This window comes from Rhyacophila brunnea, unplaced genomic scaffold (genome assembly GCF_057557595.1).
Source record: "Rhyacophila brunnea isolate RB1 unplaced genomic scaffold, BYU_Rbru_1.0 scaffold_22, whole genome shotgun sequence".
NCBI lineage: Eukaryota > Metazoa > Arthropoda > Insecta > Trichoptera > Rhyacophilidae > Rhyacophila > Rhyacophila brunnea.
In genome coordinates, this window is record NW_028232882.1 from 3,155,205 (window position 1) to 3,181,477 (window position 26,273).

General features: G+C 34.3%; 1 protein-coding gene across 3 annotated transcripts; it reads right to left on the minus strand.

Moving 5' to 3' along the window:
• Window positions 1-1,517: 1,517 nt before the first annotated feature.
• LOC147069937 (sorting nexin-8-like) lies at window positions 1,518-24,790 on the minus strand. 3 transcript variants are annotated; one of them, XM_085949466.1, is made up of 10 exons: window positions 24,651-24,790; window positions 24,132-24,311; window positions 17,772-18,029; window positions 9,486-9,756; window positions 7,117-7,360; window positions 6,590-6,692; window positions 6,022-6,175; window positions 5,605-5,821; window positions 4,743-4,931; window positions 1,518-3,698 (listed from the first exon to the last, which is right to left on the minus strand). In XM_085949466.1, exons 2-10 carry the CDS (start codon window positions 24,151-24,153, stop codon window positions 3,612-3,614), a joined length of 1,545 nt encoding a protein of 514 aa, XP_085805592.1. In that variant the 5' UTR covers window positions 24,154-24,311; window positions 24,651-24,790; the 3' UTR covers window positions 1,518-3,611. The 3 variants fall into 3 exon arrangements, with proteins under 3 accessions (XP_085805592.1, XP_085805591.1, XP_085805590.1); XM_085949465.1 differs by having other exon boundaries at window positions 1,721-3,698; window positions 24,403-24,780; XM_085949464.1 differs by lacking the exon at window positions 24,651-24,790 and having other exon boundaries at window positions 1,721-3,698; window positions 24,132-24,549.
• Between the last annotated feature and the right edge of the window lie 1,483 nt (window positions 24,791-26,273).

Sequence of the window (26,273 nt, forward strand, 5' to 3'; positions counted from 1 at the left end):
TTTGTTTACTGTATAAAATATCCCTCTAGGGTTAGCGACCAGTCCATTTGGCTCAGTCCTATACTGACTTATTTTTTACTTTACTTCTTTACCAACTGTGTAGCTCTTAAGATCAGTGCACACATCACCACCACAATTTGTCGCATGCGTAGCAGTACACGGTGGTAATAACGCATGTACACGTGCATGGATTTACATACAGCAATAGTGTATATTCTAAACTATCTCGATAATAACTGTATACACGTAAAAGTGCTGACTGTCTCGCCAATCTCATTCTTTAAGAGTAAGCGAGACGCGATGTTGTAATTTAATAGTACTATTTGACAGGTTGTGAAATCGGTTAACCTCAAAATGAGTCTGCACGGTGTAATTCGTTTTTTTACCAGCAAGCTCGCCACTATCGTTCTACTCGGCAGGCACAGATATCGAACAAATCCAACTGTCACGAGAAAATTCAGAAACTTCCTAACATGTTTGATTCTTTCTTGTTATGGCTGCGATAATACATACTATCAGCAGTAAATCCATGCACGTGTAAACGGGGTATAACTCGAACTCGTGGTGAATCTTAACTGAGCAGCTGTTAGCAGCAACGTGTAGTGGTGAAAGCATCGATATTTTGAAATGGACATAATTAACACCCGAAGTAGTCTAATGACAAATTGTCTGCTTCACAAAGTATGGGTGTGTTTCGGCCCTGAGATTGAACGAATAGCTAACAATCGTTTTATGTAAGAAATCTGATCCACATTGGATTGTAAAGCCAATGGAGCAAATTAAACATTAAGAGACTATACAGATTGAAGCCGCATGTTGTTTTGAACCATTTGCCATGTTATAGGTACTTATGACTTCTTTTCATGGAAATGTATTTTCATATAATATAAGTTAGTGAAAAATAAGGTTTTTTTGGGCAACCACTATAGTTATTAACATTTCACTCTATAGATCACATGGGTTCCGGTTCGAATATTTACATCAATTTTGAGTCTGGATCCAAGGCATGGGTGTTTGTAAATTCCTCCCTTACCTCTCTTTTATTCCCACCCCCTAAATGGTTTGCAATCCTCGCAAAAAAGTTCCTTATCTCACCTCCTCTGTTCCTTATCCTGTCTGCTGTCGATATTATGCTCTGTCTCTTCAGCTTGATTAGTAATGAATATTAGAGGAACACACCAAAGGAAATAAAAATATATAATAATACTACAAATTGGCACTTTTAAAGTATTTATTTAAAAAATCACACTTTTATTGCTGATAGTTTTTAAATATTGCTTTTCTTATAATTCATAATATAAATATATAATATAACAATAATATTCATAAACATAAACATACATCAACGATGGCGTAATAGAATGCACCATTTTTCTGTTAGTATTGATTGCACAGGCAAAACATAAAAAATAATGTTATTAAATTACAAAGTGACCTAATTGTATTGCACAAATTCGTCTGTCAATAAATAAAGATATAATTATTTGTATATTATAAATGAAAATTTGCTGAATTTTGACGACTTTCGTGTAATAAATATGTTTTTTTACATTTTCACGACACAATTCCTGTGGTGCGATCGACATGCCTGACATAATATTCATAATAATTTCCACTTATTACATTAAGAAATGATTCTGTCAGCTGCGGTGACCTAGTGGCTGAATGTCTGCTTCTGAAGCCATGGGTTCGGAACATACCAACATTTTATTTATTTTTTCGATTCGTATTTGGACCCAATAGGTTGAGCGAATTGCTAACCATTTTTTGTAAAAATATGTATAATAGAACCTCCACTCAGTGGAGGCCTATATGCTCCACTTAAAAGCTAAAAATTGATATGTAAACATATAAGTAGATAATAATATATTTTTTGTAACCATAGTAGCGACCAAGAGTTGAATTTGACAATGTTTACAAATCACGTTTTTTCAGTATCATATACCACAATGTTACGTTTCTTGTATCACATTATTTTCAAGTTATTTCCACATTAGCGCGAGATTTAAAATTGTTTCTAATGCCGAGATGCATAGAATATGATAAATTACTACACGCTATTTAGCTGATTGATGGTAATGATATATGAATTTTTTCATCATGAACAATAAAGACGTACACATGACAGTGTAAGTATACTTTATCACCATGCGTGCATTTACAATCAAAACACCGATGAAGTAACCATTAAATATTTATATTAGCTATTAATTTCTAATTGATCATTTTAAATTGTGCAGTTTTTATATTTTTACTATTTTATATCAGTTTAGTAATATTTGATTTGAATAATCGGGAAACTGCAATTTCAAAAACTGCAACAACTATGATTGCGGAACACGTTACGTTACTAATTATGATTACAGCAGCTATCATTCTATTTTTGTCTATGTATGGCATTCAGACAATACTTTGATCAAGATAATACAATATTTTATTATGCACCTCGGCCAAAATGTAATAAAATACATATTATTACAATGTCTTTCTTTAATAGAGATTCTCCAATAATGAGATACAATATTTTATTCAGTAATGACCTTCCTTCCTTATTATATATAAAAATAAACTCAATATTATTGTCTTTTAATTGCACATTCACCAAACATTATTCTAAATATGTACTAGATCATTAAATAAAATGGAATGTAATAAAATAGGTACTTAATGTTACATTAACGAATGGAATTTTTTGGACAAATCACTTGTAAGGCACATGACATAAAACCTCTCAATACATCCGAAAACTAGTAAATGTATATCCTTTTCTGGCACCCATACGTAAATCATGTAATTGTTATTAAATGCCAGTTTGGATTAGTCGAGTAATTTAGTATAATCATTTAGTTGAGTGAATCCATTTTGTTCTAATTTTTCGGTCAAGTAACGACCAACACCACCTCTCACTAAATACGAGACAAGTCTGAACATGTTATCTTTAGTCAAGTTCATTAGTTGTCGTAGAATTTCTTCCTCCAATTCTTCCAACATAGCCATTATAAATGAAGTTATTAACTTATTTATTTTTTGAACATACATAATTTGAAAACACTTCGAATTAGGTTCATCATCACGCAGGTTCGAACCTGCTGGGTATCGTATTTTTCTCAGAAGTGTTTTTAAATTACGTATGTTCAATAAAAAGGATGTTACATTCTTAAATTGTGTGAATTATTCGTTGACTTAAAAAAATAGTTAATTATTAATTTTTGCTTTGTTCATTTTGACATGTCACTCACTAATGTAGTGTTCGGACACTTTTTAGTTACTAAATCATTTAATGGTAACTAACACTCGCCACTCGACTAATCCGAACCGGCCGTAACACTCATAAAAATATAATACTTTATTCTACATATTCGCGAACCAGAAGGAATTGCCACCATATTGTGTAGATAATCTCTTATAAACGAGTGAAGGTCTATAATAATAATATATCTCCACAATTATAAATATTGTATGAGTGAATGACTAACGATTAATCTACATATAGAAATGCTGACAAAATATGTAACTCTGCAGTCTTTTAATTTGCTTTGCAGTGGCCATATGCTCATGTAATTATGTAAAAAATATATTGACATATTCACAGAAATGTATGGATAAAAATCTTATGTATTCCCGTTGATTGCATCATTGTGATGAGCAGGCAGGAATCTACGTATCGTCGGCTGGATCTGTTTCCACACCTCTGTCATCTGTAAAGTAAACAAAAATCAATCTATTTCATACGTGCAAATGTACTCACATTACAGTAATAATTCAGGGGATCAATGTGACTAGCCTTGTTTCATTGTGGTGAATATGAATAATATTATCCCACCATATGAGACATAGTTTTTCTCCCTTTGTGGTATACCGATGAGTGAAAAAGTTCTTAGATAAGTTACGGAATTACAAAGACAAAACTATGCAGATCAATCAATCACATGGTCTTTTTTATATATGTTTATTTAATAATTTTAACTTAATAATGTGACATCACGAAACACAACACGTATTTTGGTAATACAATATCACATAATATACCAAACTAATAGGTTTTAATTATTTTTCATTGCAACTTATTTTTTATTGTAATAAAAAAATATTTTTTCTTGTATTTCATTCAAACTCAGTCAATCTCACTGAAATTAAAATGGCAAAACAATCTTTATTTTTCATAATATCCAAAAAGTACGTGGATCAATCAATAGGGCATGTTATTCTCCATAACTCTTTCTTACAAATTTATAGTTTGTTGTGTATTTTATAAAGTTACGTAATTTAAAAAAATATGTATGGAAAATAGACATTTTTTTGTTGACAGGAAAATACGAACCCAATCGCCTTAAATCTTAAACCGAACAATGGAACAACTATATCTAATTCAGCTGTGTAACATTTATGCATATTTAAGACCTCTCTGGAAAAACATAATAATGAAGTATCCCCAAGCCTATTTCTTTTATAAATTATATTATAAATTGCACACTATACAAATAAAATTTAATGCCACAAATGTACACAATCTGAATAGCATAACAGAATATCAAATATATAGTTGATAAAATGACCAAGTGTTACATTTAAATGGTCATTGTCTTATGTTTATGTGTTAAATTACTGTAATTAACATAAATAGAACAAGCTCCTGTCGTTAAAAAATAATATGGTTGACTGAATGGGTAACAACTTACTATCTTTCGTTTAAAGAAAGAAAGATCGACAGAGTTGAGAGATAAAAATAAAAGTAGCCATACCTCGGTGTGCGCCTGTAGGTTGACTGTGACGAGTGAATTGAAGACGGCCGCAAGATCGGTGAGATGTAAGTGGACCAGCTGAGTCTCCATCTGAGCGCAGTACAAGCTGAAAGCGTGCCGCGACTCCAGCGAGGATATCGCAGCCTCTTGCTCCAACATGCGCTGCTCCAGTGAGTCTACGGACTCAGACTAAAACAAAAAATTATCAATCAGTAAACTATAGACAGAATAGTCCAAATCATAGTAGAGATTCATATAAACTTTTTGTATTACAACACTAGAAGATTGTTCCAAAACATTTTTGTGGTTGAAATTTTTTTTTTAAACCATAAGATCATATGGGTCTCCACAAAGCGTAGGTTGTATAAACAGATTTTTGTTTTTTTACGAGAAATGTTGGCCACTTGCACAACCTATCAGGGCCATACTCTAGTTTAAAGACACATTAAAAAACAACATGTGAATTTGCCAGATCCAGGATTCAAATCTGGGACGCATGACATTATAAGCCAACGCGGGAACTGCTCGGCCATCGTGGTGAAATTGGTACCCATAAAATTATTAATATTCTGTAAATCGGTGTGTCAAAAATGGCTGCTCTTGACCATGGCCTGTTTTATCATTATAATATATACTGTTGATTGCTCACCTAAACACCTTATATTAGTAGTTAGTGGAAAACATCTTCAACTAGGGCTGAAATATTGTATCTAAAGATAAATATCAAAGTATTGATACTTCTTTGCAACCTACTTGCAACACATATGGGTTGGAAACCTGCTGTGTAATCGACATACTCCATTTCGAGTGAATATGGTAGAAAAAACATATGGAGTGTACAGAAAGCAGACAGAGTACTCACATCATGACCTCTAATGACGCCTTTCATCTTCCGTTTCTTGAACGCCAGCATTTTGTTAAGGGCGGCATGGTGGTCATTGACAACACCGCGTTCCAGCCTGTCACACATGTCCTGATGCGCTGCCAACATATCTAGCACTCCGGCCAGACCGAGGGACACCCTCTCTTCAAAAGCTACCGAGTGGCGGGCCGCCCGAGATGACAATGACGAAAATTCACTGCAACAAAATAATTTATTGATACGTCAGTACTGCGATAAGTTATCATGAGTTTTACCTCTGATATGATGACATATTACTAGTCTGTTGATACATGAGTGTGACTAGAATTGCAGGGTATTATAAAACGATTGAAACATCAAATGCATGCAACGACCTAGCAACTTAGAGGTAGTTCTACAAAAATGGTATTTCCTTACTTGGCTATGTTTGAAAATCCTCTCTTGATGCCCTGCCATACCGTGTTGCCCCCAGTGGCCCATTCTGAATGTGGTAGTGGTTCATTTCCAAGGGCCGCTAGCTGCACTCCAAGGTCTTGCATGTCAGCTGCAAACGCTTCATTTCTTGCGGCGCCTGAAACAAAATCAGACCATTTTTAAATTTACTTAATGCTTACACTAGTTTATTTTAATAAATGCAAGCATGAACAAACGCACTACGGATACAGTATCATTAGCATTTAAACAATTGTACTACTTGATTTTACGTTACGCGAAACAAAATATTTCAAAAGATCAAATAATATTATGATAGGTTACATTTTTAACACTGCTAGTCTTTCGTGTTTGCGTAGATAATTAGTAATCAATATAATTTTGATTCGTCGAAAAATAGTAAACAACATTCAATTACCATCTTTTTACGAAACTTATCTTATTGAAAACAAAAATGCATAAGCTTACTCATTTACAATTAGCAAATGGCCATTAGAATACTACAAATTTAAATCAAAAGTAACAGCAACAGAATTTGTATAATGTAACTCACCTAAGTCAAAGATCTGTTTCAACTTTGAGACTCCTAGCCAAATAACTCGTATCTGTTCTCTGCTTGATGAAAATTCTGTGGTCGTTTCTGGAGGTACAAGTTCCTGAAAAACAACATTAAATATATTATTGCTGCTGTCAAATCAGATAACAATTAACAGGTCAGAATTTGATGTGCCACTGGTACTTTTAGCCTTTTCATTTTTATAGGTATTTAACTTTTGATAGGTTAGGGAACATAGTTAGAGAGTGAGATTTATCAAAATGAGAGATAATTATTGTCATTTTTATTACAAAAAATCAAGAAATTGATTTATTACAGAAAATATTATTTCATTTCATAAGTTTCAATAAGTAAAACAATTTCAAAATAAATATTTATGAAATTGTCCAACATCAAAACAATGATGTATGAAAAGTATTACCGATTATTACTTCAAACTGGTCTTGGGCTTTACAGAAACACTAGTTTACATAGAAGTCGTTGGTATAATATTACATATTATATAAATGTCCATTCAAACATACTTTAGCTCTGGATGCTAATTCGCTGGTTGTGAATTCGTCTGGGGCCCTCTTGAACAGCTCCTTGATCTTGTGCTGAACATTGTGTCCTTGATCTCGGAGGAAGTACGAGACGAGAGGATCGGCCGACACGACTGGATGACGCGCAACCAGCAACAGCCATCGGAGTAATCCTTTCCGCCTGGCTTCAAGGAAATGGGCGTCTTCCGATACTATTATCTTTTTGGGTGGCAAACGTGGTATTAACCTGAAAACGATAACATAAATATGTTTCTAAATATAAATGTAAATAGGTAGCCATCTTTTATCATGAACAAAACTTAAATCTAGAAAAAATGTTAACTCAAGTATACAATGCGCAATGTAATTTCCTAGCATCCCAAAATTGTTTTACATCCCTCAAAATCATATCTCAAATAAATTGTCAGGGACTTAAATCATCGTACACTTTTAGTAAGTAAAGAATGAAATAATGAAACTGATAAATAAAATGAGAAAATAAATGCAAAAACATACAAATCTTAGCTTTAAGGAAAATATTATAACCTATAGTTGGTATAAATAATTAATTGCATTGCTGGATATACGAAGGTCATACATGTTAAATAATAATTTAAAAAAAAAGATACTTATTTCAGAAGTTCCACAAAAGAAAAAACATTTTTGTTTTGTAGAATTTAAATAATTTGCCTAAAGGTTAGATGCATTTTTTTGAGATTCTTCCCTTGATAATTCCCATCAAATAGTTTTACGATAATCTCAATAACACAAAAAAACTGATTAAACAATTAAAAATTATGAACATTTTCATTTGATAGCTACGAAACAGGCCTACAAAGAGTTTTGGCGGGAAACATTGTTTACAGCTTGACACGCCTTGTGCACGCCAAATACGTTACATCGGCGTCACATGCCAAAAACACATTCTGATCTGTTTTCTCAAACGCGTCAAAAGAAGTATAACTTCAAAAATATATTAAAACCAGCAATTGCATTATTTGGTTCAGATATAGAGCAGCCAACTATCATAATTATAATAAATATAGATAACAAAAATATGTTGATAATACGAGGGTGGGTCAATAAGTCCTTAGAAAAGCCGACAGGTGGCGCGACTAGTACTGTAAGCGGTTTGTTTTCATGCAGCGGCACTACCGATTCAGTATGCTGCGAAGTTTCAATCAGATTGGTCGGGTTGTTTTTTATTTTCGTACATTTAAAAAAAAAATTTGCTTGTTTACAAAAATGGAGAAAATTGAGTTTAGAGCTGTTATTAAACATTTTAATATAAAAGGGTTAACAGCAAAGGAAATAAAAAATGAGTTGGATTTAGTTCACGGCATATCTGCTCCTTCACTTGCAACTATTTATAACTGGTTAAATGAATTTAAACGTGGTCGTACATCAACAAAGGATGAACCACGCTCAGGACGTCCTGTAGAGGTGACTACACCAGAAATGATCAATAAAATCTACGATATGGTGTTAAGTGACCGAAGATTAAAGTTGAGTGAGATAATTGAGGCTACAGGGATCTCAAAAGGTAGTGTCATTTCTCTTTTACATGACAAATTGGGCATGAAAAAAGTTTCTGCAAGATGGGTGCCGCGTTTGCTCACAGTCGACAATAAACGCAATAGGGTGGTGGCCTCTAAAGCCCTGTTGTCGCTCATGCAACGCAATCCGGATGAATTTTTTCGTCGCTTTGTGACTGTAGATGAAACATGGATACACCACTATACTCCCGAGACGAAAGAACAGTCAAAGCAGTGGATTGCGAAAGGCGAACCATGTCCAAAGAAGGCGAAAACCGTAAAATCAGCTGGTAAGGTTATGGCTACTGTATTTTGGGATGCACGTGGAATTATTTTCGTTGACTATTTGGAAAAAGGAAAAACAATAACAGGGGATTATTATGCATCTTTATTGGACCAGCTAAAAAACAAAATTGAAGAAAAACGGCCTCATTTAAACAGGAAAAAAATCCTCTTTCATCAGGACAATGCCCGTGTTCACACATGTTTACGATCAATGGCTAAAATTGAAGAATTGAAGTTCGAATTGGTCGACCACCCACCGTATTCGCCAGATTTAACCCCCAGTGACTTTTTCCTTTTCCCAAACTTAAAAAAATGGCTAAGTGGACAACGTTTTTTTTCAAATGAAGAAGTCATCGATCGGACAAATGCTTATTTTGAGGACCTTCCGAAAACTTATTTTTCTGACGGTTTAAAAAAAATTGAGAAACGTCTAACCAAGTGTATTGAGCTCCAAGGAGATTATGTTGAGAAATAAAAAAAAAATACAAAAATAAAAACTGTTTTAATGCTTTTTTCTAAGGAATTATTGACCCACCCTCGTATTAAACTCACCTATATGGAAACCGAGCCAATAGCAGTTCATGAAGGGCAACAAAATCATTGTACCTCCGCCTGACGGTTGTTTTGAATCTTTGAGATGTGACCAAGTATTCAGAGTGTTTAAGTATAATTCCAATTCTTTCCGGCACTAAATCTATCGAAATTGTATCCAACTGTTTCATTTCGGAGTATGTCAAGTGCAGTTTCGAAGGATCCATTTTCAATTGAGTTTTGAGCATTGTTTTAATAAGGCCTATATTTGCAATTGTAGGGACTGGAAGTTCTGAAATTTGAAAAAAGATACATCGGTTACAGTTTGACAAAACATATTCCCATTACACTATCTATACAGCGATTGTCCACTTGCTGAGCGACATGTTCAGCCCATTGTCATTTCATCTGCTTAGCGACATTTATCACATTGCATTCTCTTGTCTGCTTCCTTATCCATTGATCTCTTTTGTGGTTTTTCTGCATAATGCGCAACATAACATGCACCTTTCCATGCCACATTGTGCTACTTGTAATTTTTTGATTTTTCTTTACATTATGAGTCCATGTTTCACACGCAGATGTGATCACATTAGCTGAACACTTTACGCTTAAGACACAATGGAAGGTCACTTTTGAAGATACTATTCAGGCGCCCCAATGCACTACATGCCAGTTTGGTTCTTCGGGTAATCTCGTCTTACATACCACAATTGACATTTGTTGTCCAAAATAGATGTAGTTGTTTGTGAGTTGAGTTAATGAGTTAAAAAAAATATGACTCATTTAATATTCACAGAAATATTTCAATATTTTGTTTTTGTTTTGACGCTTAAGCCGCACGGCCATCGTGGGTGACCCAGTAACCCGTAAATTCAATAATATTGTGAACAGAACCCAACCTGCAGACCGTAGATAATAGACAACATTTTTATAGAAAATACTTAGTGCCAACCACTAAAAACAAAAAAACACGCGATTTTGACATGAGTCGAAAATGTGGAGGCATCTAGAAAATGATAAAAACGAGTAAAATGCGGGTCTCGTTACAGTGCAGTGCAATGTGAGGTGACCTCATTGTTGTTCAGGTGATTTGGGAAGTTTTGCTAACTGACAATGTTCGTTTAAAGCAGTGGTTCTTAACCTGTGTTCGATCGAACCCCAGGGGTTCGGTGAGTCAGTTTCAGGGGTTCGGCGGAGGTCAAGACACACACCCGACTCATATAATACTTCCCTACAAGAGAGTCATATCCAGCATGGGTGAGATAGCCGTTCACGTTTAGTGTTGAGACAACAGATGTCAATGATGAATACCTCGATGAAATCATTGAAATTCAGCAGAGCCAGGTTCAACAGCAACTCTTCAGAACAACAACACTCTCAACGTTGTGGTGTCAACAAATGGTAGCGTACCCTGTTATTGCTAAGAAAGCTCTGGAGATTTTCATACCGTTTGTTACAACATATCTTTGCGAGCAATCCTTTTAGAGGATGCTGAGCATAAAAACGAAGAAAAGGAACAGACTTTGTTGCGAAAATGACATGAGAGTGGCACTTGCCAAGGTGAAGCCGCGCATTACTGAACTGGTCTCTGAAAGGCAACAGCAGAAGTCACACTGATTTGCAGTAAATATTCATTATTTTGTTTTTGTGTGAAAATCATATTTTAATGGTTTTGTTCTTTGAACACAGTGATGTTGATGCACGGTTCATTTTGTGCACCAGTAAAATATATACCTATGTTTTGAATTTGAAAAAATCATATTTTATTTTTCCAATTAAGAAGGGTTCGATGAATGCGCATATGAAACTGGTGGGGGTCAGTACCTCCAACAAGGTTAAGAACCTCTGGGTTAAAGGTTCAAAATGTGCTACGGGATGGGAGCATCAGTCTGATAACATTTTAAACACCAAGAAAAAAGACATCAAACACTTTTTTCCCGTAGCGGCAGCTTACTGTGACTTCACGTGATAGTACACGACTTGCATCATAATATTATTATAATCACAGCTATAGGATACTTGACAACTAGATTTTAGAGATAAAATATGATTCAATATTATGGATCTGCTAAAAACACTTTCTTGATAATGTCAGTGGAATGTATACGTTTCTTTGGTCGTAAGAGGCCAAGTTTTGAAGACAATATTTTTTAAAAAGACTCACATTCAGCATTACAGAACAAGCAATCTATGTTTACAACACTATGAAAGCAATTAATAAAACCTACAGATTAATAAATTGACAAGTAGGCAAAAAACCTCACTTTATCTCCACTTATCACATTTTGTAAAATTAAATATTGAATGAAATATTTAATACAGATGCAGTAATATGATATATTTTTATCTATATATAAATAATCATTGTATTGTGCTTGCAAATAGTTGTAAATGTGAAAAACATATTTGAATCTCATTTAGATGTTAGTATATTATTTACAATAGTAATTGGCACATTTAGGTTTAAACCGCCCATCACAAAATATCATTTTACAATTAGGTACTTAGTTATTTATTCAATTTCTAATTTATACATGCATATTTTTGTGATGCAAAAATTCACTGGATTAAAGGATAACATAGATTGTATGAAGCCGAGATGGCAGGTCAGTCTATTATAAAAATCCAAGGATGTTGAAGAAAATCTTCGTCTACCTACAGGGATGGAGCCTAAATGTATGAAAATGAAACTAAAAAAAGGTCTACTAATTAATTTTCATTCAAACTCTGGTGAGTAAGGCAATATTTTTTTTGTTTGCATAGAAAAATGACACTTATGACAAATTGAAACTGGCTTCAGCAATTTCGATAGGGAAATCAAAGAAGCCTCTATCTGGCAGAATGGTTTCTTCAACATCTTCGTAAAATTAAAATTACGATAGGACCACATTAAACATCTCTGAATCAGGCAACATATAAGTATATTTTCAGAAACCGGTAAGAAAACAATTCAATATTTGTGAGACATTTTTTGTGATTCAATATCTGTAACATTTTTATATTTCAAGAGTAAGTGGTTGGTTTTAATGTTAGTTTCTTTTTTCCGTTATGGTTTTCAAATTAGTATAATACAGTGGCAAAGGGTGGAGTTAAAGCTGTTAAGATCCAACATAAATAGGCTTACGTATTTGTTTTCAGTGAACTAAGACTACAAACTGTAGATGGTTTAGTTAGTTTTTAAAATTCAATTAAACCTTGCATAAGCCAAGCCATAATCGATAAGAGTCAAAAACTGTTCATCTATCTAAAAAATAACTAAAACTATACCATTGAATCATACGTAATTTTAAATATTTTATAGATAGAAGAATATTTTTTATCTATTATGGTTTGGTTTAGGCAGGGCTTAATGAATTTTAAAAAAAACTAACCAACACTATCTGCAATTTGTAGTCTTAGTTCAATGAAAACAAATATTTACATCTGACAAAGTTTAGCGAAATCGAGATTTTAATGAAAATACAATATGTACCCCACTCAAGGCCTGAACAAAAACGATGCATGAGTGCGAGTGAGAAAGTATTCGGCACCCTTATAATCTCTGCGACACGCGCTAGAGTAAGATAAAATGTCTACCTATTTTTTAGTTAGTTTCCAAAACTATCGCCGGCAAATCGTGCTGAATCGCTTCACGCAGCGTCGTTCGTGTTGCTAAATTTGTTATTTTTTGTGTTAAACATAAAGTCAGTGGTAAATATTTTTAGTTAATTAAATAGGAAAGGTGGTTCTGCGTGTTGTATTAAAATATGGTAACCGTACTGATAAGCAAGAAGATGGTATTAAGTTTCATAGGTAAGTTGATACATGTTCGTGACAATTTATTTGTATATTATTATTTATTTTAATATCAGTGACCTAGTGTTTCTTTAAAATAACTTAAATTATGGATATCTTTACCTAATTGGTTGCATTTTGACCGCATAACGTAAAAAAATAGAAAATTATATTTTAATTTTGAGCGTCTAGTGCAAGCACTTTGGGCGAGCACTAACGAAATGGTCTATGGTCTCGAACATTTGTAGGCGAATGCGTTCGCTCGCCCACAAACCAAACGCACGACACGTAGCTTCATTTAGCAATGCAACGGGTGGCGTCTAGATGTATCTATAGTCTATGACCCCACTAGCTTTGTTGTGTAAAAACGGCAAATTTTTATCTCCACAGGAAAGTACTTAAAAACGATAATCGACTAAAATTAAATTAATTAAAATTACGAAATAAAAAGCAAATGTGACATATTAGGACTTTTAAAATATTATATAATAATACCTATTATAATGACAGTATTCTTTCTAAGCTTTATTATAAACTTGTTAGATATTTATAATCATCTACAGGTAAAAAACAAACAAATAAAAATCCTCCTCCTGTAAAGTAGCATTTTGGTTAATTCGCCCTTTTTACAAAACACCGACGATATGATGTAATTAATCGATTTATGTAACTCATTAAGTTTTTGAATATTATTTTTGTATTTTTAGAAATTATAGATCAGTACATATTATATGAAATTACACATAGAATATGTATGTAATCTGTCTACAAAAGAATTAAATTGATTCAGTAGAATCTCACTAATCCGGCATGTCCAGGAAACTGGCACTATCCAAAGACAAGAATGATTACTCGAGAGTTTTTAAATACGATTCGAGTGTGAGAGAACAATTGTCAATAATAGATTACTTTGGTAAAACATTGTTCTGCTACTAACTACTTATCCATAAAACTTTGTACGTAGGAAATATCATTTTCATGTTCCAGTAATTATGTACCTCAGAGTAATGATATATAGAGATCGCTTACTGTTCGGCAAAATGAAGCTGTGTTTCTTGCGTATAACGCGCGTAGAACCTCGATTTTATCATTATCAACTTAACTATGAAACGTTATACCATCGTGTTGCTTCTCAGTACGGCTACCAAATTTAAACACAACATAGTTAACCATATTGTGTTCTACTAATTACCACTAACTTTATGTTTAACACAAAAACAATAAATTTCAGCAACACGTTTACATTTTAAATAAATGTAATCTGTCAAATCCATATTTGCCGGCGACGTTTCCAGCCGTAGAAATTCTATCTTACTCTAACGCATAGTGCGGAGATATAAGCATGCCGAATGCTAACTCACTCGCACTTATGGTTTGTTTTTGTTCAGGCCTTGTTAGGTACCATCAGGTTTTTTGCAGTGACAAATTAGTGAGATTTTACTATATAAAGCCGCGTTGACATGGTCCAAGTACGATCCAAGTACACTTGGACAGAGCGCTATCCAAGCGCACTCGTACGGGACATCTTCATACAAATTATTCCTATCTAAGCTACTTCGACCGCGTCCTACTTATCCAAGCTAGCTTGGATAGGAATAATTAGTATGAAGATGTCTCATACGAGTGCGCTCGGTCCAAGTCAACTTGGATCGTACTTGGATCGTGTCAACGCGGCTTAAGCAAAACCAGATATCTATGAGCTGGATTTCCTATTTTTCACATCCACATTCCATTACTAAAACAATGATACAAGGATTCTAGGACAATTAACCCCCATATAAAAATAAAAACTCTTTAAATAAAATTTCCTCGACAACAAACGTTGGATACAAAAATTAATTTGCCAAAATAAATGAAACGACAAACATTTAACATAACAAAAAATAATCCCTAACAAAATCAATAGATAATACAGAGGACTCACCTTGAACATTTTTCAGTTAAGTACTATAAATTATCAAACAATTATTTATCAACAAAACTGAATACTACTTTGATGGCAGCAGATTTTATGTGTCGTTCTTTGAAAGTTAATTAAAGCAATGATAAAGTGGAATAACCAGTACCACGAAAGCATTAAGTGATAAAATAATCAGTAGGTCGGACGGTAGGTGTCCGAAATGACATTTTGTATTACATTTCATTTTCGATGCAGCTGAAAACGGTGGGTATTTCATTCATAGTTTCCTAAACTTTAGGTCACCTCCTTTTCAAAGATATATTGTATTATTTTTGCACAAATGCGAGAAAATTTCATCACTATCTCAACTGATAACAAAATTGTAATTGTAATATTTTATCGAGTTTTCACTGCGTGTTTTTCCTCCCTTTTTCCTTGACGTATTGAATCAACACAGTAGTCATATTCACAGATGTTCAAATATTGCCTAACAGCTAACTATATCATTCATATCGAAAACTGAAAATTAAGATGGTGACCATAAATAAGCCGCCTTCTGTCAGTTCCATTCTATCAACCACCACACGACTTTCCACATTTACAAGATTCCAGCATTATTATGAAGTATTTTTATACTAAAATTTCATAAGGCTCCCTGTTTGAAATTACAGGTAGAGTTGCCGCATCATAACTTTGCACTCCGGCTCCAGGATGAAAATGAAGTAATACATTCAAATTTTTTTTAACATATAGTATCTATTTGTTTTCTTATTACTACATAATATATGAGGCATCTAATTACAAAAAGCGACAAGTCCACAATTCAATATTTTCGGGAAACAACGTTTTTATGTTTCTAGCTTCAATTATTTGTTTAACGTGAGATTTTTTTTTTCGTTGTATTCTATGTCGAAATTAGAACCAAATGGCAATTCGTTTCAGCCGATAAACTCTTAAATGTAATAAATATAGGCAAAATAAAATTGGACTTAGCGCTACTTGTACTTCACTTTTTAATTTATCCCGCATAAGGCACATATTTCCGTGGCACGGTCATAAGTTTACCAGATGCTACAGCATGGGAGACGCCCTTTTCAATATTGAATGTTCCCTTATTGATAGACTTAAACACGCGTGAAATCAACCAAGCTTTAAATAATATGAAAAACGGACTTGGCGCTTTTTGTAATAAATCGAGACTTAAAATATTTTTTTTCGTAGGGTTATGTTGCGTTTTGGAATTTATAGATCAATACATATTGTGTAAAATTATACAAAGAATACGTGCATATTTTTTTCTCGATTTTGACCAAATGTGGACTTATCGCTTTTCGGAATTAGACGCCTCATATTATATTAATATAAATGAATATCATATGATCCAATTGTATGCGAGGTAATCAGGCAAAGAGGCGTATCAGTGTAGTAAAAAGTGTAAAAAAAACTTATAAAGCATAATATACGCAAACCCGAGTTCATCGCGACCCTGGCGAATACAAATTTGTTATATCGAATCGAATTTTAATATTTTTTTGTCCCCCACTTATTTTGACATTTGCAAACTGCCATAATTCATTATAATGAGTGGAATCACGCGCGTATGATCAAATTATTTGAAAGTAATCGACAAAATGTTACGTAATAAGTGCAGACAATCCAAACAGGGTAAACTACGTGGATTCTTTTTTGCAATACAGAATAAAATTAATGTTATTTTTTCAGTTTATTGCAAAGTTATATTATGTATTACTTTGTATGAAATTTATTTTTGTTTAGGTTATTGAGATTAAAAAAAGATTTAGCAAAGTTATACAAACAACTTCAAATAATAGAACAATAATTACATTCTACTGGATTTCTTCACATATTGGAATTCTAGGGAACGAAGAAGTAGATAGTCTAGCAAAAACAGCAACTTTACTCTTGAGAGATAGAGATAGATGAGAGCATAGATAAACTCCTCATACCTTATACAGACTTTTTTGAAACATTCAAGACAATAGCTAAAACTGAAATAAAAATAAACATTAAAAAAACAAGGACTGAAAAGGAAAAATGTAGTTTCAATATAATTATTACAGTTCCAAAACCAAACCATGGTAATACTAATAAAATGCTCAATACGGAAACAATTGTAACAATTAAACGCTGTAAAGCGGATCATTATAATCTTGCCACATCCCCGGCTCGCTTGGGTATAATAAATGACCCTAGGTACCAGTGCGGTTGTGAGATTGAAGACATTAATTACGTTGTTTGGTAATGTCCTCTGTATGATACCCAGAGACAGGCTTCTAGAGGATCTAAGTAAACAAAAGTACCGATTGCCACTGGATCTAGCGATATTTTTGGCTCGGGCTCCATGATCAACCTGTATCTCCTAGCATGAAAAAAACCTGAATTGACATGGCATGGTGTTGCTAGATACACGAAAACTTTATTCATACCTATAGTTTAACAAATTGGGCCTATTCTTCGAATCACACTTATTTCATTTAGGTTTTGAACTCAGTTAAGCTATATGTGGCAATCAATTATTGCTAATGTGCGTTCCCTCAAAAGTTTGCACGCATGCATTAAATCAAGAAAAAACACAAAAATGTAAATTAAATAAATTAAGAATTGTTTACCTTGACCCGCAAAATTATCTAGAAGTTTCCCGGACGGCTCTTTGCCTTGTTGGGCCCACGCAATAAGTGCAAAGCACTTGTACATCATGGACCGGCTGACGGGGCCCATTCCGGGGCCTGACAACTCCCAAATCCTCTCCAGGTGAGAGGACTCTAGATTCGTCAGCCTCAGAAGGGCCTGGAATACATCACGGGGCACGGGGGCGCCTGAAGGGGAGCATATATCATAGATCTCTCGATATGTAGGAGGGACAGATCCTAAAAAATACAACATTATTAAAATCACACACAATAATGATATTATGATGTCTACTAGGTATGGCTTTTAATTTCTTTTCTTGTCAACTCATATAATTCCAAGCATGCACCTTTCCACCCCATGCTGTTTCTGTTCACAGTCAAAGACTTCTCTTTAGTTGAATGCTCTATTTCGAAAACGTTTTATTTTAAAAAAGAGTGACATAAGTTGCAAAAATCTTCATTATTACCTAAATACACAATCAATGTAAGGTAATTTTTTTTTGTAGTTTTTGAAGACAACAGTAAAGTTAACACTTAAGTACCTACTATAAAATAATATATTTTACATAAAAAATTTTCACTATTTATTTTTATATAAAATTGTTTTCACTATTTTGACTAAAACACAATAGTGACTTGTAACGTTTTCGAAATACACCATTCAGTTAAATGTGATATAATTTTACATTTTCCAAATGATTATGCTTGAAATGCACACCGATCTTTTGCGCAGTTCTAATTTCAAAATCATTATTTTGATGTCAAATGATGACATGACAGATGAGCAATACAAATGAAAATAGCATTGCCATCATTCGCATTACACACAGCAATATTTTTCTCTTATTTTACATGAAGCATGCTCCTCAATTATAGTTGCCCGCATAAAGAATTTAGATATGTTTTCATACATCTTTGGATGGGCTTTCCACAATACTTGTATCATAGAGAAAATAATACATAAAGGCCCTACATGAAAATTAATCTACATTTTAAAAATGGGTGTCAATTTTTAGAGGTGATACTGAATATGTACATTCCATTTTATTTACTTTTTGCAATGGTGGCATGCATGGTAAAATATAAATTCCATTATACATAGACTAGTACTAGACTATAAAATATATTTGACAAAGATCTTTCTTCAAAAAATGTTTTATAGCTTTTCTTTTAAGAGCAGTCTTTTATAAAACACGAGTGACATATTACACTGCGTAAAATATTTTATAAAAGTTAAAAAATGGACGACGAATGTATCTTGGCTTGCGCATTTAGCCGGCTCTTACATCTTAACCAGTATAGGAATGACCAATTTGTAGGTGTGCGTATGCATTCTGGCGGCTTTGACTCGCAGCCCGAGACGCATGCGATTTGTTGATAGCAGCACAATGTGTTTTTTTCAAACTTAAATGTCGCATACGACCAATCTGCGGAGCTCCATTTGGCAACGCGTGTTTTGCGAATAACGATGACGTCACATCGACGTATTCGATACGTTGCAGACAAGACGTGTTTTGATGTACGAGCCGGCTTATGTTTCTAATCGAGGACTGGATGCATAAAAGAAATATTAATAAATCTAACTCGTACAATATTGTTAAATTCTCGTGTGAGGAATGCAATCAAGCATTTTATCAGATACTGCAATGAAAGAATTAACACTGATCCGCAGTTTTAAACTCAGTTTATGATCAAAAATGATTTCTATATCACGAGTTTCAGTGATTGATGATAAGGGGAAAGAATTTTCATTCAGTAATGAATAAATAACAGATAATCATTATGATTATAACGTTTTTCAGTCAATTTATTGATACCTACTATATCTTCAAGCCAAGTCCAAGATAAATAAACAAACAAAAATAATATTGTAAGTATTTTGATACTTAGGTACCAATATTAAATTTAATACTTAAAAATGTATAGAATTAAGTAATATGAAATACATGTTATGTAAATCTTATCAAACTGACGTAAAGAATGGCTTGGCCTTTGATGATCCTGTGCCCCAATCAGGGATGCACCGGTGCCATTTTTACATTAATGTTTATTTACTTTTTTACGCGCAGTAGGCATTTCGCCAATAGAGTGAATCTGGCCGACGTATAACAAAAATCGTCACAGCCGATTTGATAATCGAAACCTCAAACCACCAGCCTTTCAGTTGACAGTCGAGCGTACTACCAAATGGACCATTGAGGCCGTGGTAAATGTGTAAAATTTTGAGAATATTTAGTACACATAATCACTTGATGAGGTGGATTGCTTTGATTTTGAATCAGTCGGCCAACCGTGTAAATCGCTCAACTCTGAAGAAAATTTAAACAATAACAAAACACAAATCTACACTTGACACTTTAATCCAGTACACCATGCATTCAAAGCATCAAAGACAAGCCGTAATACAAATTACCTATTTTCGTTAACATTTTGTCTTTTACGTATGTATACAAATATGTCATGAAGACTCAGTAGCGAAGGGTGGAGGTAAGCTGTAAAGATCCGCCATAAATAGTCCACATTAAACTTTTTCAGTCATACGTATTTGTTTTTATTGAACGAAGACTACAATTTATTTACAGATGGTGTTGGATAGTTTGGTAATTGTGCGGCAGAGGTGGACACGAGTTTTTATAAAAAAAAATTTACGAAAACAGTTTATTCCATGTAGACAATTATAATTAATACCTTTTTCTGTCGACGCATCGGCTTTTTGATTCAATAATCGTTAATTGAAAATTTGAAATTTTCATACATTTTGATACACCATTATCACAAACTAAGATTATATGAGGTAATATTAGGTTGGGGTAGGTTAGATTAGGTTAGGTTATGTTAAGTTAGGTTTGGTTTGGAATTTACAATCTGCCTGTAAAGATGCCCAGTGTAATCATCGAATAAGCTAATAAGCAGGTTGTAAACACTCTACCGAGAAAAGTTGAAAGCCGGTCAACTTTACACGCTACACGCCGGCGTGTGGGCCTACTGCGTCTGCGCAGTACCAACCTCCCGGTAAAAAAACGAACTACGTTCCGTCAAAATAGTAACTGGCTTGTGGCTTCTCAGCGAATGGAAAGTTTTGTGTGTAATCATCAAATCGCAGTAGCTGAATCGCCCGCTTTTAAATTCGCCAATAAACAGCTCGTGAAGAAGCTCAATGTAATTGAGGCTTATCACACACTAAGATTATATTAGGTTGGGATAGATTAGGTTAGGTTTGGTCTAAAAACGCATGTGGGCATTTGCGGCACATTTACCTTTATTTTTTATTATCATAAATAGTTTAATGTTTCATTTAGATTTATAACTATGTTACTCAATGCTACCGGAAGATGTCATGGAGAGTTGAGGCTTTCCAGATGTGGCTGTATACACACATTCTCACAGCTAACCTAATCAGTAGTGAATAGACCAAGGGTCCTTTTTAGTTCACTTTCATATCAACTGTGGAAAGGAAAAGGACAGGAAAGGAAAGTTTTCGGTCAAAGTTAAAATACAAAATAGACCAAACCTTGAAGTCCATGTTAATTCATAATTTGGTTTTTATATCTCTAATCTGATATTAATTATTGAGTTAATTAAAAAAAGCCATTGTTTTTCCAACGTCACTTCCTTTCATTTTTTTTAATTGCTAGCTAAATTTAGATAATAAATCGGAATTTGCAGCTTACATTCTTTGGACACAACTTATTTTTAGTTTTCAACAACATTATTATGCAATAAAACCTATTTTGAAAAAACTGAGGGTTACACCCTTTTTCCTTTCTCCAGTCGAATGTTTAGGTTCTATACAATATTGACAGAAGAAGGTATTCTTCAACATATTTAGGAAAAAGAGGGAATCATATTAATATGGCCATTTTGTTATCAAATCCAGAATGATTGAATTGGAAACTATAGGAAAATATTTTGGTTTGAAAAAGTTTTACAAGAAATTCAAAGTTCAAGTTCAATACTTCGATACAAACTCAGGAAGCTTATATTCCATGAGAAAATCATAGAAAAACACAGGCCTGGAAGAAGAATCGAAAAACTGTTAAACCTACTACACAAGTTCTATTCCGGAAAATAGGCTTGGTAATTGTGCCGCAGATGCCGTCATGAGCTTATATGATTTTTTTTAAATAATAATTATAATAAATTCCGACGAAAATAATTAAACTTGTAGAGATGACAATGACACCAGTACAATGCCGGGTAAAGCTTCAAGCGGAAATATCCGAGCCATTTGCATCACTGAATGGCCTAAGGCAGCGGTCGGCAAACCGCGGCTCGCGAGCCACATGCGGCTCTTTGGCCATTTGAGTGCGGCTCGGCCACAAATTCCCTCTGCCCTATTTGACATGGCTATAAAGAAGAAGCAAATAAAAATGGAAGACGAAACCCGTGAATTGAGTTGAATGGACCGAAACTTTCCAAGGCAATGCTATGTCATTATTCACGTTGACTGTTTGTCAGTCATTATCATGATTTAATTTTATGGATACCATACTTACAATTTAATTTTTATCAATATATAAGATCATTATTACGTATGATATCAAGTTTTATTCAGTGTACCTATAGTTTAAAGACTTAAAACTTTAATTAAAGTTTATTAAGTTAATAAGCAATGTACCTACATAATTATAATTTAAGAAATTTGGCTCTCCAAAGAAATGTCAATCGTTGTACTGTTGATATTTGGCTCTATTGACTAACGAGTTTGTCGACCACTGGCCTAAGGCAAGGTGACGCTCTGGCATGCCTTCTTTTCAATATTGCGCTAGAAAAGGCGACACGGGATGCAAAGATTGATGCCCGTGGCAGCGGCACGATATTTACTAAGCCTGTGCAGCTGCTGGCGTATGCCGATGATATCGACATCATTGCCATATCAGAATTGGCGCTGAAAAAGGCATTCACAGCACTAGAAACCTCTGCCAAAAGAATGGGTTTACAAATAAACGAGGCAAAAACTAAATACATGCCTGTCTATGTCACACCACGAGAAGTCGCACCACAGTTAGATATTGGTGCATACAAGTTTGATATGGTCGACAGTTTCATATACCTTGGATCTCTTGTAACTCGACATAATGATATTACAGAAGAAATCAACAAGAGAATCATGTCTGCGAATAAATGCTACTTTGGTCTGTTAAGACATTTTAAGTCCCGCTTACTATCTCGTCGAACTAAAAGCACTCTTTACAAAACAATTGTAAAGCCAGTGCTCACCTACGCATCGGAAACCTGGACATTAACTCTGCGAAATGAACGAGCCCTGAACATCTTTGAAAGAAAAATTCTCCGCCGTATATATGGACCGATCAGGGATGGCACCAATTGGAGGAGAAGATATAATGCTGAGCTCTACGGACTGTACGAAGATTGCAGCGCAGTTCAATCAATTAAGATTGGGAGACTGCGATGGCTAGGTCATGTGCACCGTATGAATGACAATGAACCGGCAAAGAGAGTGATGTCCAGCAATCCAATAGGACGTAGAAGAAGAGGGAGGCCAAAGATTCGCTGGTTAGATGGAGCTGCCGTGACTGCCGTATTCTGGGGGTACCAAATTGGAAAGCGGCCACACTGGATAGGGACAGGTGGAGGGAGCTGTTGGAGGAGGCCAGGACCCACACCGGGTTGTCGCGCCCCTGATGATGATGATGAATTTATAATAAATACCTTTTTCTGTCGGCGCAAAGGCTTTTCGATCCAATAATTGTATATTTAAAATTTTCATACATTTTAATGCATCATTATCACAAACTAAGATTATATTAGGTAATATTAGGTTGGGGTAGGATAGGTTAGGGTTGGTTTGGTCTAAAAAGAAAGTTATAAAATATCATGACGGCATATGCGGCACATTTACCATAATTATTATAATTGTCAACATTAAAAGTAAGTGACACACGAAGAGAATAATAATAATGAATTTATGTAGCATAGCAGTCATATACGTAATTAGTATTCATCTAGTCTTTCAATGACATAAGTATAAAAGTTTTTTGTAAGTATAACTTAAAATGTGATAACAGCTATTTTTGCGACTTACGTATTTAAAATACCTACCTACAATCATTGGTCTACGTATACAATTCAAAGAAGAACTAGGTACATGTAGAAACAATGAGAAACAAACATTGCAAAAACAACATAACCTGTTTGTTTAGTACACATGCACCGAGAGGTTAAATAATAATGACAACTCCAATTTATTATAGGTACTGACATATTATTATATCAACACTCAACAGGTTGTATCAAAAATATATGCAGCTTGGAAAAGTTTTGTTCGATATTTGAAATTTTAGCGGAAATAATAAAAATAAAACAAAAGTCACTCACCAACTGTCATATCGGTAGTCATTATTATTGAATAGATGTAGAATCAAATTCATTTAATCGGTAGTATTTTTATAAACAAAATCGTCCCGGGAAACGTCACACATAACATTCGCAATCCGCAAATCCGAATAGTTGTCAATCTCTAAACTGTCGTTCGCCAAAACTTCCACAATTCCACAGCTGTAAAAGTGAACGTACGTGTATATTTGGCAATCATTGGACACTTCCACGAATTGAAAAATGAATATTATAATTTCGATTAGGCACCTACTGAATTAATAATAAATGACCAAGACGACGGCACACATAACACGTTACTAAACAGATAGAGTAAACAGAAGAGAATATTATTAGTCTGACTCCGACTACAAACAAGTCGCGTTTAGTTTAGAGAAGGAGTAGTAGTCAAGTGACGTGTGACATTTGCATTTACAATAAAAAGTAACAGGAACTACGTCACGTTGCATAAAGTTATTTAATAAACGATGATGAACAAAAACAATATTAATGTACCCTTACATTATTAACAACGTCTATAGATATTTGATTCTTATTAAGAATGAAAAACAAACTGTTAACGAATATTTACGTAAATTGTAGACGAACTATTATTTTGACATTTCAACAAACTTCAAACTTCACGTGACGTGCAGCGCTGCAGCGGTTTTGTAAAAACAAAACAATGTAGGTAATAAAACGAAAAAACCCCACTTGTAACTTTTACCGCCATATTCAGATTTATTTTTCAGGTTTAAAAGAATACTATGTTATGTAATAAAAATACTTTATGCAGTCATCAAATGTCTAAAATAAATATAAAGGATAATAAGGCTTCAAAATTATATAAATAGATTATCTACAACGTTTAAGGTATGTCCAGGATCATGCTTTGAAAATAGAAAAAAAGCTCCATTTTGACCCACGCTGAGCACGTCCGCCCTTAATGTAAAAACATAAATATTTGTATGTTTAAACATTATTAAGTACCTACGTCATTAATATTATTTTGCACTAGGTACTCCATAGGGAACACAAAAATAATGGGAAGTGTGTTGCCTTTTGGATGAGGTTGTGACAAATTTCAAATCTCGAATGTCGTTAAATATATTATTATGTTATTTTCAAAACTTGTTATTTTCAACAATAGGTATTCTATATTAAAGTTTGTCACGTAAACGAAACGCACAGTCTATATTGGTAGGTATTATTTTATGACATTCAGCGCCCTTTGTGTATCTTGCAATTTATGGTCTGACTGTCATAAAGTAATACAAATAGTCCAACTTTAAAACCTTGGTCCATGGCAACTGGCTAAATGTGGTCTGTGGACTTAAGAAGAATAGATAGGCATGGCCTCACAAGGGGGGCTGACAGGGCTCTAGCCTGGGGCCCCGGCTTTGAGGGCGCCCGGCGTGGCGGGTTGACCGGATAAGTGAGATAAACACATATCATAAATTAGCTTTAATAGTAAAAAAAAAGTCATACTTTATGACCATTACCATTTTCAATTGTATGGTTGTGCGATGTAATGTTTGATTATTGTGTGTGGATAGGTACTCGACAATTCCAAGTAGATGTATTAATCGCTAATAATACACTGTATAAGTACGCTTAATTTGACATAAAACACAATTTTAAAAATGTTAATGTACTGCGTCACTGCTTTTAACCTTAGCAATGGGTAGGGGGCCCGCCAATGATCCTAGCCTGAGGGCCCGCGTCGGGGTGGGGGGCCATGTAGATAGGTAAGTACCTACTAAAGAGCGGGCATAAAGTCCCAGTGAAATATTTATCGTAAGCCACGCATTCGCACGCATCTTACTTAAGCCGCGTTGACACGATCCGAGTACACTCGGACCGAGCGCACTCGTTTGAGACAGCTTCATACTAATTACTCCTATCTGAGCTAGCTCAGAAGATTAGGATGCGGTCCGAGTAGATCGTATATGAGTAATTAGCTAGGGACGGCAACGTATATGAAAGTATGGTGAGGCAGGCTGGTAATCAAGTTATGGTAGCACTTCAACGTGCGTCACATTGACGTTCAGTTTGCATTGGTAAATCAACGTGGAAGGTTCACCTGAGCTAGGTAATATTCAGTAAAAATGGTTGTGTGTAGTGTGTTAAATTGTAAAAACGACA

Bases quoted from the DNA above. Each gene is read 5' to 3' on its own strand.
- LOC147069937 (XM_085949466.1), bottom strand. From the start codon at position 24,153: ATGACTACCGATATGACAGTTG. The intron at 7,361-9,485 runs GTGAGTTTAATA...TATCGTTTTCAG, and splicing joins TTGGCTCGGTTTCCATATAG to GTTAATACCACGTTTGCCAC. The intron at 6,693-7,116 runs GTATGTTTGAAT...GTTGTTTTTCAG, and splicing joins AATTAGCATCCAGAGCTAAA to GAACTTGTACCTCCAGAAAC.